This window comes from Lycorma delicatula, chromosome 1 (assembly GCF_047948215.1).
Source record: "Lycorma delicatula isolate Av1 chromosome 1, ASM4794821v1, whole genome shotgun sequence".
NCBI classification, from domain to species: Eukaryota; Metazoa; Arthropoda; class Insecta; order Hemiptera; family Fulgoridae; genus Lycorma; species Lycorma delicatula.
In genome coordinates this window covers 303,542,062-303,557,803 of record NC_134455.1, presented here as the reverse complement: position 1 = coordinate 303,557,803, position 15,742 = coordinate 303,542,062, and the positions used below count along the sequence as shown (strand labels likewise).

Genomic DNA, 15,742 nt, shown 5'->3' with positions numbered 1-15,742 from the left:
ATTATTTAAAGATGTAAATTTGTCTTCACATTTATTTCCAGACCAGAAAAAACTATAAATAAAATTGCAGTGTTGTTAGAAAAAAAAATACTATAAACACCTGAACATGGAAGTGCATAAGCATTTTATAAATTAAATTTAAAGTAAATCATTTTTATCATCAATGAAAAAGGAAACCCCGAATAAATTCATACCGATTCGTAGTCATCGGTCAAAAATTATACAAACATTAACGATACCAAGAATTCATAACGTTACAATTATTCTATTTTACCGATTTTCAAATTTAATTTTATAAAAATTACATTACATAATTAAAACAAATCATAACGTTTTAAAAATACGTATACTAAAACTTGTGAATTTAAATACCTGGATAATCCAAAGTGGTCACCTTTTATTGTTCCAACCGAAACGATATGGAATTTCATGATTATTACCGATAGCATACTTTTGTACATAAAACTGAATTTGCATAAATGAATTATAATTTACAGTATAAATTATGAGAATATTACAAGTTTTACACTATTCTCGTACTGTCTATACTAAGGCCGAATGCAGAACATTTGTTTAATGTTTATCGAGATAAAACTACGTTAGCATGATCGACACGTTGATTATAAAAATAGATATTAATAGATTTGAGAGATTTTAAACATTATTTAAATGTGAAATACATACGATGTCTTGTTATATAATCTGTTTTCGGATATCGCTGTCAATCGCTAAATAAATTTTATGACGTCGTTTATGTATTATAATGAAAATAATGCATTGCAGAATAAAAAAAAGAGATAAATCATCATTTAGTAATTTTCAACTTTAAAATAAAAATGTCTACATTAAAATATATCTTATTATTTATCCTAAGGAATTGATAAATACGAAATGCTATTGTTATCCCGATAGTCACACAAAACGTTTTTATTGTACACGTGTGCTAATTCATCTATGCAATAATACATACATTATGTTTTTATAGCTTATTTTTAATATTACACGGACTGTACTCGAAGATTACGCATCCTGAGAGGTATGAGGACTTTTAGTAAAAAGTGCGCATGATCAAACCAATATCAATTCAGCACCCATATAATAATTGAAAAAGAACATCTGCAGCTACGTCCCTAGTTCGTCTTTGTAACACAAAGCTTGTTATTCTCCGGTCAGAATATGTTTAACTACAAAAAGGTGAAAGAGAAGCTCTACATATCTTATCTCCAATCCTACAATAAAGGTTGAAAATAGTTCCATCAAACCTTGACAATATCAAATTACAAAACGATAATAAAATTGAGAGAAAAAAAGTAAAATAAATCTAAGAAATAAAATTACAAGGGTAGGGTCTCTGAATACAGGTTTAAAAAATTTTTTAGTTATTGTTTCATTCCACGAGTAGAGGTCAAAACGCGCACGCATAAATACTGAAATTTCTAACAAAGATTATAATTTTGATCTCAAGGACCCAAGAATAGAGATATAAAAAAATTTGGAAGGTTATTATTTATTATTTTTTTTTACTAATAACAATACTTTTCCTACATTATAAACCATAATAACCAGAAAAAAAATACTGAGAAACCACAAAATGTTTTAAAAATTAATATCACACACAATAGGAACGATATATGGAACAATCAAAATTATATGAAATTACAGAAAGTACAATAATAATTGGTGTATCTCGTAACCCAGCAGAACACTAAAAACATATTTACGCTAAAGCTAGATATAGGGAGGTAGCTGTAGTAAATTTCTTTCTGAGACACCAAATATTTCAAAAAACCTTGAAATCCTATTATTTACCAATTCGGAATAAATTCATAAATATCGAAGTTGCAGGATCCAAATACAAAGCGAGCCACGAAGTCAAACTGATTATTTTCAACCGATTTCATAGCTCAGCGATTTTTACATTTTACATTGCATTTATAAAATGTTAAATTAAAAAAAAACTTTGATCGAGCTAACAAAATTAAACTTTTTCGCTATTTTTTTTCCTAATGTGTACTTGCAATACGTTCAACTGGTGAACAATATGAACCCTTCCCCCACGGCCCAATGTGATGAGGATATGTATGACATGTAAATGAGATGCAGTCTTGCAGAGACTCTCCGGTCGATCATTCCTGAGACGTGTAGTTAATTGAACCCCGACCACCAAAGTACACCGGTATCCATGTCTAGTACTCAAATCCGTATAAAAGCGACTAATTTTTATTAGGATTTGAACCTCAGAACCTTCTACTTCGAAAATCACCTGTTAAACAACTTATTTGGGACGACGAGTTAACCACTAGACCCCAGCCCGGTGGGCATTTCGCTCCCTTCAAAATTTTTTTCGCTAGATATTATTTCATGCCGGCCTCAGTGGAGCGAGTGGTAATGTCTCGAAGAGGTTTCGGGTTCGAATCCCGGTCAGACGTGGCATTTTCAGACGCTACAAAATTGCCATTTCACCTCGTCCTCTTAAGCAATACCTAACGGCGGTACGAGAGGCTAAAATAAATTAAAAAAGAAGATATTTCATGTAACATATGGAACAATCGGTTCTTTTTATTATTACTAGTAAAAACACAGATGATAGCGTTATTTATTTTTTTTTTTTTAATTAAGGTAATGTAAATAAAATATTACATAAAAACATACATTACGAACTACTGTTTACTACTGAACCGTGATAATACTCTTCCGTATTCTCTCCATTAATGAAAAAAAAAGAGTCGAGTTACAGGAAATGAATAATCACATAAGGAATTTGAAGTTACTAATGGCTACCGACACAGAAGACGTCATATGTTCATATAATTTACTGTATTATATATATTATGACCATATACTAATCCAGTTTTAGTTTTATTAATTTCATCGGAATACATTACGGTTAGACAATCTAACGATCTACGAACATCACAGTCTAATTATTAACTAAAAACAAAATTCACTGGTATTTTTACTTTCACAATCGATTTTCAAATAGTTAACGGTCTAACGTACAGGAACCAGTTTAAAAATTTGATAATAAAATTTTTAAGTTATTTTTCTTTACGTGTTTTGCACAATTTTATACTTCTACGTAATATAGAGAAACTGTACTTTTTTCCTATTCTAATCTTCGAATATTTTTGTTACTATTTGTATAAGCAGCTCATATTTTATTTCTCTTTTAATTGTAGATATTTAAATTCTTATTTTGGCTTCCGTGAAAAAAAATTAAATCCATTTTCAGAGAAACTTTACAAATAATCTACACCCAAACTTGTCAGATCATACAGCCACTTACGCCAATGAATGCTGCCATACTTATTCCCTTTTTTGACGAGCTAGCCAAATAGAAAATTTACTCAAATTAGTATAATCATACATCGTTATGCAAATATCGATAAATCGATACTACGCATGAATAGAAAAAATTAAGCGTGAGAATTATTTCAAAACATAAAAATGGCAAACGAGTTATTATTTAGATTAAGTTATAATTAATTAGAGATCTTTATTGGAAACCGATATTGAAAAGACAATTAAATAATTATTCGTTAAGAAAGAGTAAATCGAGCAGAGAAGAGAACAATTTTTAAAACATAATGAAACATAACGTAATAATAATAACAATAATACCTAATTAAACTACTACGATGGAACCAAGATGAATTAGTTCATAATTAGTTATAAGAAATTATATAACATAATTAATTAAAATACATCAAAACATCTTTACGTTTAAGCTGTAATACGAAGCCGCATATTAACACGAATTTATCTTATCTAAAAGTCTCGTTGCTCATGTCAAAACTAGAAAGCTTAAAACTAATACCACAATTTTGAATTTCGTTACCATCTTCGATCGCCCCCCCTCACGCTAGTAAAGTTATTTTATAAAACTGACGTATCATCGATAAGTAGACATATATTTGCTATCTAGATAATGATACTCGAGTTAGTAATGAAATAATTGTACATATAAGTACTTTGTAATCAAAATAGGAAAAAGTAAATGGCAATGAATCGTTCAAACACGAATAGTTACGTCAAAAATTAATAAAACTTAAAATTAATAGTTAAAACAACAGCATAACGAAAAACACATAGTTATAAACTAGTCTCTGTATGAGAATATTTTCTAAAATTCATGCTGATTAAATAGTCAACAAGTAAAGAATGCATGAAAATTTTAGGAAAATCCCTTATATAAATAAGGGATTTTCCTAATATCCCTTTCCATATATATATACATGACTTTAAAAAAATTCTGTAAAATAAATAAATTTATTCCTTCCGGTTTTTGAGTTCTCACTAGGGAAATACCAATTAGAATATTGTTGGTCTCATACACCTCATTATACTATTATAATTTGTTGTTTTTTATAATATTACTAATAAAATGTCAAATTAAGAAAAAAAAAAGTTTTTACACACAAAGTACAATATGATACGGGAATTATTCTGTGTCGTAACCGGACATGTTTTACGTTCAAAACTGGTTAACCGATCCAATGGGAATCCCACAACCTGATCTATCTGTAATTATGGTCATAACATATAAATCATAACACGTAAAAAACATAAAATAATAAATACGTCTTTTCATTATATGTTTATATCTGTCCTATTATCAATTACAAAGCGTAGGTGGAGCACGTCCATTAAACAAACATTATTAATGCAACCTCATAAGACTAATACAGATTTAAAAAAGCACCAATAATTTAAAAATTTGCTACTTTCTTTTACGAACAAAAATCAAAGACAAGGTTAAATACATAACAGATATGTCACACATACGATTTCATGACAGAACTTTGTAGACTGCACTCAAGAGAAATTATCTATGAACTAATTTACTATCGTCAAAAGGAACGTAATGTATTTAGAATGTATGCATGTACACATTTACGAGTATACGAGTACGTTTGTTCCACCGTAGCAGCTCAATGACTGAACCGATTTAGTTGTATGATCCCGCGTTGGAATCCTTACGTTACCGGGACTGTCATAGGTAATATAAATATGTATGTATATATATTTTAAATATTTTTTAAAAACTTGAAAAAATACACTATATATAAAATTGTCACCCGCACGCTCTTTTAATTATCCTGTACAATCATTTTCATAAAAAGGATGGTGGGTGGGTTTGTTTGTTTGTTTCAGATGGGTGCTCACGTTTTTACTTCCTTGCACGAAGTAAAGGAAGTACTGTGTTCGCGAAAAATCTCGGTTTTCAAATTTCAACGAAAATATCCATTTTCACCATTCCTGAATCCATTTTGACTAGTTTCGGCGTGATGTCTGTACGTACGTACGTGTCTCCCATAACTCAAAAACGATTAGCCATACGATGTCGAAATTTTGGATTTAGGGCTGTTGTAACACCTAGTTGTGCACGTTCCCGTTTGATAGCAATCGACTGGACCAAAAAGTATCCAAAAAAACCCCAAAATCCAAAACAATTTGGATTTTTTACTTTTTCTTAACGGCAGTAATAAGCCCTCATCGAGAGCTTTCAACTATATATCATAAGTGGTACTTATTTTCATCGGTTTCAGAATTATAGCCAAAGAGAATTTTAATTAATGAAATATTTTGATCTTACAAGGGGAAGACACATCGGTTCGAATCCGACTTCATATACCAATAAATACAAAATAAAAATTAGTATTACATAAAAAGATTATATAAGACTAACAATAGCATGTCTTAATAATATTATGTCAATAAAATGTCTTCACAACATTGCCTTATGTCTTATAAACATAAGACAATACAAGACTTTACTACTACTACTACTACTTTTACTATACTACAAGATAATATAGTACTATTTTAATAGTACAAATTAGTATTAGTATAAGATTTATCTAAAATTATATTTGTTTTTGGGGATAAAAAGGAAAACAATGGGGTTAGAGCTGTGTTAAAAAATCACAACTCAAGAAATAGCTAAAAATGTGCAGGTTTTCGTTGTAAAAGTTTTTGTTGTTATTAGTAGGTTAAACTCATGAACTTTATTCAGTCACGGTTAACAAAATCATTTGTAATGAAACATAAACCATGTAAAATTACCACAGCAGGCCATAGCCCCGCCTTTTTTTGTAGTTAGTAATTAATTATCCTATATTAAAAAGCAATGTTTGTCGGCAATGTTTTTTTTTTGGCAGTTGAATTTTTTAATATTTATTTATAGACTAAAAATAAAACAGCCATAAAATAATAATGAAATTCTATTTAAACATAGAAGGTCTTTCTATATTACTGAAATAAATTTTTCTTTAATTATATTATGTATTCTTCATGAATGTTCACGATAAATTCTTTTTTTCTTTTGTATACAGCAATTTATATCTGAATATATTTTTGTTTTTTAACAATGAGAGAATTTTTACTGTTATGTTGATTGTGACAACTGTTTACTTTTATAAAAATGCCCGTTGTAAAAGATTTTAATTTTTGTACAAAAACTTACATAAAGAGATGAGTTGAATTAAAGGAAGCCTTGAAACGTACTGTGATGAATATGATATTAAAAAAATTAAGTTTGTTAAAAATAATCTTATCGTTCTACGGATCGTTATATAGGATGAAATCCTATCCTTTTTCAATTTTAATACAAAGACTTGAAATCGCGTCGCGACATTCATTACGACCGGTAGAAAAATTATAATGTTTCCGACGAAAATTGCACGCGTTTCATTTTATTAGATTTAAATCGTTATTAACAAGAGTTATTGGACATGTTCAACAATACAACATGAAGGGAAACCCTAACGTGCTTGTAACATGTCAGCACTCGGACAAATAGAAAACAAAGTAACCATCTCCCTTAAATGCAATAAACATTGAATGTAAGACTACCTACCATTAACCGATTTAGCCTAAATCTATACGCTGTGTAGCCCCCTCTACAACTTCTTTAAACGTTTTATAACAAATAGTCTTATTATTAACGAATGAACCTTTGTAATAATGTTACAGTTTTATAATCTAACGCTAGGTAAACATAATAAAAAGATGCAGTGAATATTTTATTTTTTTAACATGAATAAATTACTGAATTTTGAAAACATGGCACCGTTGGTAAATTACAATTTAAATATAATATTGAAATCACCTTACCGATCAATTAGTATATTTTCTCTAACGTTTTCAGCTATTCAGCAATCTTCAGGAGGAAAATTCTCCATATAAATTAATATTAAAATAAAAAGTATAAATTACTTTATACAGTACAAATTACTACATACTAGTAAATAACTACTTTCTTTCTTTTCTCTGTTTAGCCTCCGGTAATTACCTTTCAGATAATACTTCAGAGGATGAATGAGGATGATATGTATGAGTGTAAATGAAGTGTAATCTTGTACAGTCCCAGTTCGACCATTCTCAGATGTGTGGTTAATTGAAACCCAACCACCAAAGAACACCGGTATCCACGATCTATTATTCAAATCCGTGTAAAAATAACTGACTTTACTAAGACTTGAACGCTGGAAACGTTCAAATCTCGATTTTCAAATCAACTGATTTCGGAAGATGCGATTTACTACTAGACCAAGCCGGTGAGTTAAATAACTAATATTAGTAATAAATTACTTTACTTATAAATTTTATATATACTTTATATTTTAATATTAGTTTATATGAAGAATTATCCTCCTGAAGATGGCTGAATAGCTGAAAACGTTAGAGGAAATATACTAATTGAGTGGTAAGGTGATTTCAATATTATATTTAAATAAATTACTGCTACTTCAAATGAAAGATCGAAAATACACACAATTAAGATTTTTTCAGTTTCAAGTGGAAACATCATTTAATATTTATGATCCAATAAAAGTTACAAATCTCTAATTTTATTGACATCCAGTTTACTATTGCATGTTCTTTTTATTTGTTAAGAAATTACATTTAAAATATTGGACTTATGATGGAAAAACCTTTTAATTTTATTGAACTGAGTGAGCTCGCTGGTAATTATCGATTGATTAAAACGGCCATAAAAGGGCATTCCATTGTAGTGTTTATCAAATGAACGGAAATTAACCGTGGTCAAGGCCGAGTAAAAGTAGCAGTTAAACATTTGGATTATTCTTACGAACAAATAATAATCCTGATAAAGTACGAAGTGAAATCGTTAATTTCAAAGTAACGTATTGATACTCGCTGTTACTGACTTGTTAATGAAAAATTAAAACACACATACGATGTTTGATTTAATCTATTTTCTCAAAAACGAAAACTTAATGAAAAATATAACAATTTCTAAAAATGCTAATTATAGCAGTCCTATTTCTTATATAAATAGTAATATAACAAACATTAAAATAATAAAAATTTTTTTACATATTTAAAACTTAGTACATAAATCACAGTGTCATCAACAGAAGAAAAAGTAACGATAAGCCGGTAAAATTGTAATTCAATAAGTGAAACCATTTAATTCTCTACATCATACTAAAACAAGAATTTTTAAAAGTTAATTTACATGATTTTATTAACCATAATATTTAATAAAATAATTCGAATAGATTATTTAAAAAATTGTTTAAGTTGATCTAGTGATGGAGAGGGACAAAATTACAACAACTTATGAATTACAAACTTTAAATGTTGAGTACGGTGGGTAGCAGATTAGGAGAGAAGTACGAGCGCATAAACTATCGCAAGAGGGAATGCCTCGAGAGATACCATTAGTTAAACTAATGGAACATCAGGGAAAATGTTTTAATCAAAATTATGAAAATAACTAATTCAGTCAACCCATATCATAATTATTTTAAAAGGGAGACTTTTAGAGAAAAAATACTTAGTGACCGTGTTATTTTCAGGATACACGACTGGGAGATGATTTTTTAATCACACTTCATATCTTTATTTATTTTTTAATTAAATTTTATTAATCATTAAAGATAGAAATTATATTACCAGACAGTTATGCAATTATTTTTATAATAATTTTTTCACAAAATCTTTCGTGAACAAACAACGTAAGCCATGTCCTTTTCAGCATTCTTATTTCTTGGAGTCAACAACCAATGAATGAGCTCAACTTCAAATATATATATATATATATATATATATATATATATATATTTCCAGCTACTGTCGGGTCTCTCTCTCTCTCGCTCCCTCTGTGTGTGTTCACGCGCGCGCGCACGTTTGTATAGGCAAATCCAATTACAGTAGCAGACCTGCAGCTACGTTAGGCGTGCTACAGTTCTGACTTAGCTGCAGACGTAGTGCAATACAAATGTACCAGTAAACATGTAGTCTAGAATACACTTACATCGACCACTCTCGAGACGTGTGATTAATTGAACCACAACCACCAAAGAACATCGGTATCCAGGAGTCTAGCTTTCAAATTCATATAAAAGCAACTGTCTTTACAAGGACTCGAACCTTAGAACTTTCGACTACAAAAATCAGCTGATTTTACGATGACGAGTTTAACTACTCGACCACTAACCAGGCAGATATTTTATATATATAAAATAACTAAAAATGAAACTTATAATAGTTTTAATTCCTAACAGTTTCCTAATAGTTTTAATTTCCGAAACTGCCATTTGATTCACGATACCTTTTAAGGAACAAAATAAAAAAATTAAGTAATTAATTAGTTTTTGATCTGTAAACTGCAATAAATCGTAGTGTACTCAACTACCTGTGTATACGAGGTCTGTAAATAAACTAATAAAACCGGTTCAGAAAAACCTTTTATTTACAATCCAATTACACATGGACTCTATTACTTTCGAAATGGTGTCCTTTGAGGTATTTTTTTAAAGGTCTGAACAGGAAAAGGTCGCAGAGATTCATCAGGTGAATAAGGTGGTTGAAGAACTACAGTAATGTTTTTATTTGCCAAAAACCCACTAATTGAGAATACAGTGTGACAAGGTGCATTTTCATGATGCAGCATAATGATTCAAATCAAATCCGTGCTAATTTTTTCTTCGTTAGTAATGGCATTGCCCATTAGGAATTTTTGCCTACAGGACAGACTGTAAATCAATATGTTTACCGAGAAATTCTTGAAAGACTGCAGAAAAGAGTTGCCCACGTGAGACCAGCCATCAAAGATAACTGGATGCTGCATCATGACCTTGTCACACTGCACTCAATTAATGAGTTTTTGGGAAAGAAAAACATTCCTGTAATTCCTCAACCACCTGACTTGAGTTCCTGCGACGTTTTCCTGTTCACGACTTTTAAAAAAACACCTCAAAGGACACCATTTTGGAACAATAGAAAACATTAAAAATATGTAACCGACCATCTGAAGCATATTCCGGTTTCTGAGTTCCAACACTGTTATGAAAAGTGGGAAAACCGTTGGATCGTTTCGTAGCTTCCCAAGGGAAATATTTCGAAAGTGATAGTCCACATATATTTGGATTGTAAAAAAAGGTTTTCCTGAACCAGTCTCATTACTTTATTTACAGAGCTCGTACATATTAAAATACAATCTTCATTTTTTAAAGAATTTTAAGACTTTGATTTTAGCCTAACTTACCAAATTCTAAAAAAATTATATATTACTTAAAATTTTACATAATGTACCAAATTAATGATATCAGAAGTTTACAGCAGTTTATTAATGATAAATAAGATATCAAAACAAAAGTTTTATTTTTTAAACAAATAACGTATTTATATTTTTTGTTTAATTTTAATTTATTTAAATGTGGCCTAAACTATCAATTAGTATACATAATTTGTTGGCTTTATAATATTATCGAATAGTTCAGAAAACGATTGTAATCTGCAAAATATATTTTGAATCTTAATAATTTTAATTTAACATTAATACCAGTTATAGTGTGGTTATGAACCGAATTTGCTGAATTAATTATAATTAACGGTTATTAACAGTTTCACAATCGAAATCAGAATGTGAGAATCGTGGTCCTCGTTCTATATATTCTAAAATTTAAGAGATTATATCGTCGATTATCTTTTAAATATTTTAAAGAAAGATTTTTTTGTTCCTCTTTCTATTGTTTTGAAACCCACCATATTTTAGATATTTGGTGTCAATGGTATTTTCGGTGACTAAAAACACTCTCATCGACTTCCGAAATTTGTATGCTCATTTCTAACGCCAAATACATAATGGTTTGAACGACTCGTTTATTATCTTCGTGTAGACCTATTTTCGAGTCAATATCTGGTGGTAATTTTTAAATACATACTACCCGAAGTAATAGTACCTTCCCATACTATCTATTGTTTATGGAAAACCCGGAGGATATTGGAAATTGTTGTCCGTGTCGTTTAAAATTACATCGAATAACCGGATTTCTAATTTTTCTATAAGAAAGAAACAAAACATAGTGAAAGTTAATTTATTTTTACTAATCTAAACTTTTAATGCGTTCCTAAACGAAACGATTTGCCACAAGCTACACTTAATAATAGAATAACATTTGTAGTTAATAATAATTTCTAATAATAAGGAAACAAATGTCAATTACACCGAAAACGTTTATTCCGAAAATGTTTTTTTTTGTGTAGTTAAAAAAAAATCATATGTCCAGGTAGATTAATATAACTGCTGCTTTTTATTCCAAGACGAAATCCAATTTAGAACGAACGCTGTATAAGTCAAGCGATCAAAGACTAATATGTCTATATTATAGCAAACTAAAAATACCAATTATCATCGTAATACCGTAATAACATTAACAGCACAAAGTATTTATAATTTCTACCGTCACCTTTAGTCTACAACCGTATTTATATTTCCGATTACTTGACCGCTATCATATATTTTGTTAGTCCATATTGTAAATTAAGCATTATCCAAATTCAATATTTTTACGGAATTCCATTCACGAAGAACATCAACTTGTGAAATGAAAGTACATTTAAGAAAATAATGAATTTTTAAAACCTGTAACTAAATCGTTCGACGAGGTCAAATTTTTGTGTATAAAAAAACGTTCCATCAGATTAATTTTAGACCAAGAATGCAACCGACTGTTATGACTCTTAGATCGTCTATTGTTCTAATCTGGCCTCCCATTACATCAAAATTAACCTAAAATTCATAAGCAGATGTATAAATTCATAAATGATAATATATATGTTTATAATCCTCGGATTAAATTAAACTTTATGCGTATTAAAATGAAAATTTATGTTTAGCGCGTTTTCCAGAAACACAATTAAGTGTTTTGCGTAAGTCTAAATTCAAATATACTGCAAACAATCCAGATCAATCCTGAAACAAGTGTCCCTATAAAATCTAATCGAATGAAGCATACGAACGAAAACAAAGGCCTTGCAGTTGACACGGAAGAGAACCGAATGCCTCATTTATTAAGCTGTCGTAAATCCGCGTGACTGCGATCCTGTAATATTACACTATGTACAAGAATAAGCTGAAATTACAAGGTCGGTCACACCCACGACGAGCTACTGACAAATGAGAAGAGATGATGATACCTTTAAAAGATTCAGTTTAACTGCAACACTGTAATTATTGTTTCCTTACTATTTATTTACTAAAGTGAATCGCGTAACTTAAGTTTAATATCAAAAATATATTAAGACTTGGATGATGACATTAGAATTGCATTTTTACGTTTAACATATTTATTTGTTTATGAAAATGTATAACGTTTTGAATGAAATATAATAAATTACAGCAAACACGTTTTTTGTTAGGTAATATACAATTACAGCGGCCATAAGACTTTCTTCTGGATCACCCAGAACATGGTGTCAAATAAATTATGGTTCCCCTTTTCAAGCCTGATAAATATGCGTATAATCATTTAAAATTACATTTTTTTATTAAAACAATACTTATTATTAGATTATAAAAACATTTATTCCGAAATGTTTTTTTTTTGTGTAGTTAGGAAAAAATCATATGTCCAGATAGATTAATATAACAGCTGCTTTTTATTCCACGACGAAATCAAATTTACAACGAATGCCGTATAAGTCAAACGATTTAAGACTAATGTGTCTATATCATAGCACACTAAAAATACCGATGGTAGAGGGATATTTTTTTTAATTTTCTAAGTAATCTTAATAAAAAAAAAAAGTAAAAACTGATACCCTGCAAACGACTCCTCCATGGTTTAAAAAATATCAACTAAAAATTAATATCAATTAAAGAAAATTAAAACTTCCGATGCAATTTTAAAATTAAATATAATCACATTTGCGGCGGGGGAAATGTGCGTAGAACATATTTTTTCTCGAATGCGCAAGGTAGGGAGAATATTATAAATGTAATAGGCGGGAGATTAAAGTGAGGGGAATCGATTCGGCGGAGGGGAAGATACAGGGAAAAACGATCGAGAATACTGATATTTGTATTAAAAACACCTTACTAAACCGATAAGATAGCAAACTTCACCAAAACAACCGTTAATAAACGTAAAAGTTTGATGCGTTTCAAATTAAAACTATGTCCACAAAATAATAATAAAATCGACACATCGGAAAACTAATTACGAAAACACATACTGCAGAAAAACATCTTACCTGAATGAACAAATAACAAGACACCTAGCGACAGAAAACGAAGACCAATTCTTTTTAACTAAAGTAAAGTTACTGTTTGTAAACTCCCGTAAAAATATTGTTACTACACGATCACCAGGAAAAAATATATTCCGTAAAGAATAAAGAAAAGGCAACGTATAATAAACCATTATTTCCCGTCCATGATTTCGAAACAATAATTTTGTGTTGTCACCGAACTAACTGAAATATTGTCCGTTTTAACTGTTTAATGATATTAAACAGTACATTAAATAAGAGATTAAAATTGAACTCGAGTATAAGTCAAGGTTATTTACACGATTACATTTACTAACGTTATCAATAAACAGTGAACTATAACATTAAAAATGAGAGTAGGAACAATGAGATGACAAATGCTGAAATAACGGATAAAAAACCAATTTTTTAAAATCCATTACTTCTAACTAATACATTCCTTAACGGCCGTGTTTGATAGTCAATTTCACGTGATTTATTCTTAACAAGGACGTGACACCGAATTTTTATTTATTTAAAATTAATTTAATGAGTACCACTCGGTGAAATCGAGTAAATAAAAAAATTACAGATGTATGGAAGAAAAAATAGCAACTCAGGCTATACGTAAGTCGATAAACAATTACGGGTAAATATTTTGACAAGTTTAAGTCACTAACATCGATTCAAGATATCATCTTAAGTACGCTGCGTGATCAGCTGATAGAGGTAAACGCACTTATTCACGTAAGTGCGTCAATGTGCGTCGTAGCAGAAACGCACAACTACTTTTTTTTTAATTATATAAAAATAGATCTTACTTTACTAAAAATGTAATACAATAAAAGAATTCTATATGTCGCTTAAACATATAATTGAATAGTTCTGTTGTTTAATTTCCAGGATTTTTCGTATTGGGTATGTTTGCGCTCGGTTCGCTCGCTTCAGTAACGAACATATCTATCTCTTAATATCCAACTAAAAAGCACGATAATAAATTGTTTCCACAACTATTTAACTGTAACTGTGTGAAATTACAATAATAAAATTAAAATAAAGCATTAAATGATTTTAAAACTAATCATTAAGATAAAAGTAAGTACGTTTGATTTAAACATTATACATGTTTGGTAGCATAATTATACATAATATACATTTTTAAAAGTAATAAAAGAGTAATTAAACACAAACGTACAAAAAATGAAATGGAAATAAAATAGAAAGTTATTTTAATAGTGTTTATTTGAGATGTACATATCACTCTTGAAACTAGCTATGAAAAATATGAAATGGCCGCCAGTTTGGTTAGGGTTGTCATAGCCCGAAGCTTTTTACCTCAGGATTTTTGTTTTTCAATACCCTTTAAACTGATGTGTCACAACCTACTCATTTCATTTAAAGGGTTTCGGTTGCCCCCCTTCGGGTGCTCGGGGAGTAAGTTATCTTATCTTGAAAAATATATATCGTTTCGAAGTAGGAACGTTTGCTAAATTTCATTTTTCTATATTTAACTGTTGAAAATTTATTCAAGCATTACCATCCTTATTTAATATCCTGTGTGTGTGTATGCGCGCGTATACACAGTACGTAAGTATATACTAGCCGGAGCTCTCCCCCTGGACCCCGGAGTGTTCATTAAGCTCATGCTTGTGAGAATAATAATGATAAATAAAAATTTAACCCTGTTCAATTTACAAAAATCATTAACGCATTGTAATTTCTTCGGACCAACTATTTTGCACCTAGTCGGCCCCCGCCTTAAAAAAAGTAGTTACAGTTGGTTACCCTTACGAAGAATGGGTAGAATAGTATTTGCCTGGTTCTTAGCATCACCCGACAAACACAACTAGGAGGTGACTGTACTGACCGTAATTCGGTTCTCAATTTTTTTTATGTTTTTTAGTCAAGTAACCGGAGGCAGGCGCAGCCAGTCTCCGGCCTCTGTGGCGTGAGCGAAAGAGTCTCGGCCTTTCATCCGGAGATCCATCCCGATCAGGCATGGCATTTTCACACGCTACAAAATTGCCGTTTCATCTCATCCTCTGAAGCAATACCTAACGGTAGTTTCGGAGGTTGAAAAAAAAAGGTGGAGCCAGTCGCATCGCAAAACGGTAACCGATACACAACCCACCGAGTCGGTCTAGTGGTGAACTCGTCTTCGTAAATCAGCCGATTTCGAAGTCGAGAGTACTAAGGTTCAAATCCTAGTACAGGCAGTTATTTTTATACGGATTTG

At 30.3% G+C, this 15,742-nt stretch overlaps 1 protein-coding gene across 10 annotated transcripts in view; it reads right to left on the bottom strand.

The window, feature by feature from the left end:
• The window catches only part of LOC142333367 (NAD kinase-like), a 489,955-nt gene that overhangs the window by 58,310 nt on the left and 415,903 nt on the right, over positions 1-15,742 (bottom strand). Inside the window, exon 1 of one of the 10 annotated variants that reach the window (XM_075380412.1) lies at positions 13,510-13,703. The exons of the other annotated variants lie outside the window; for them this stretch is intronic. Coding sequence (XP_075236527.1) covers positions 13,510-13,679 — 170 coding nt within the window. The 5' untranslated portion in view covers positions 13,680-13,703. Of the gene's footprint in view, positions 1-13,509; positions 13,704-15,742 lie in introns of those variants that run through there. 10 annotated transcript variants of the gene reach the window in all.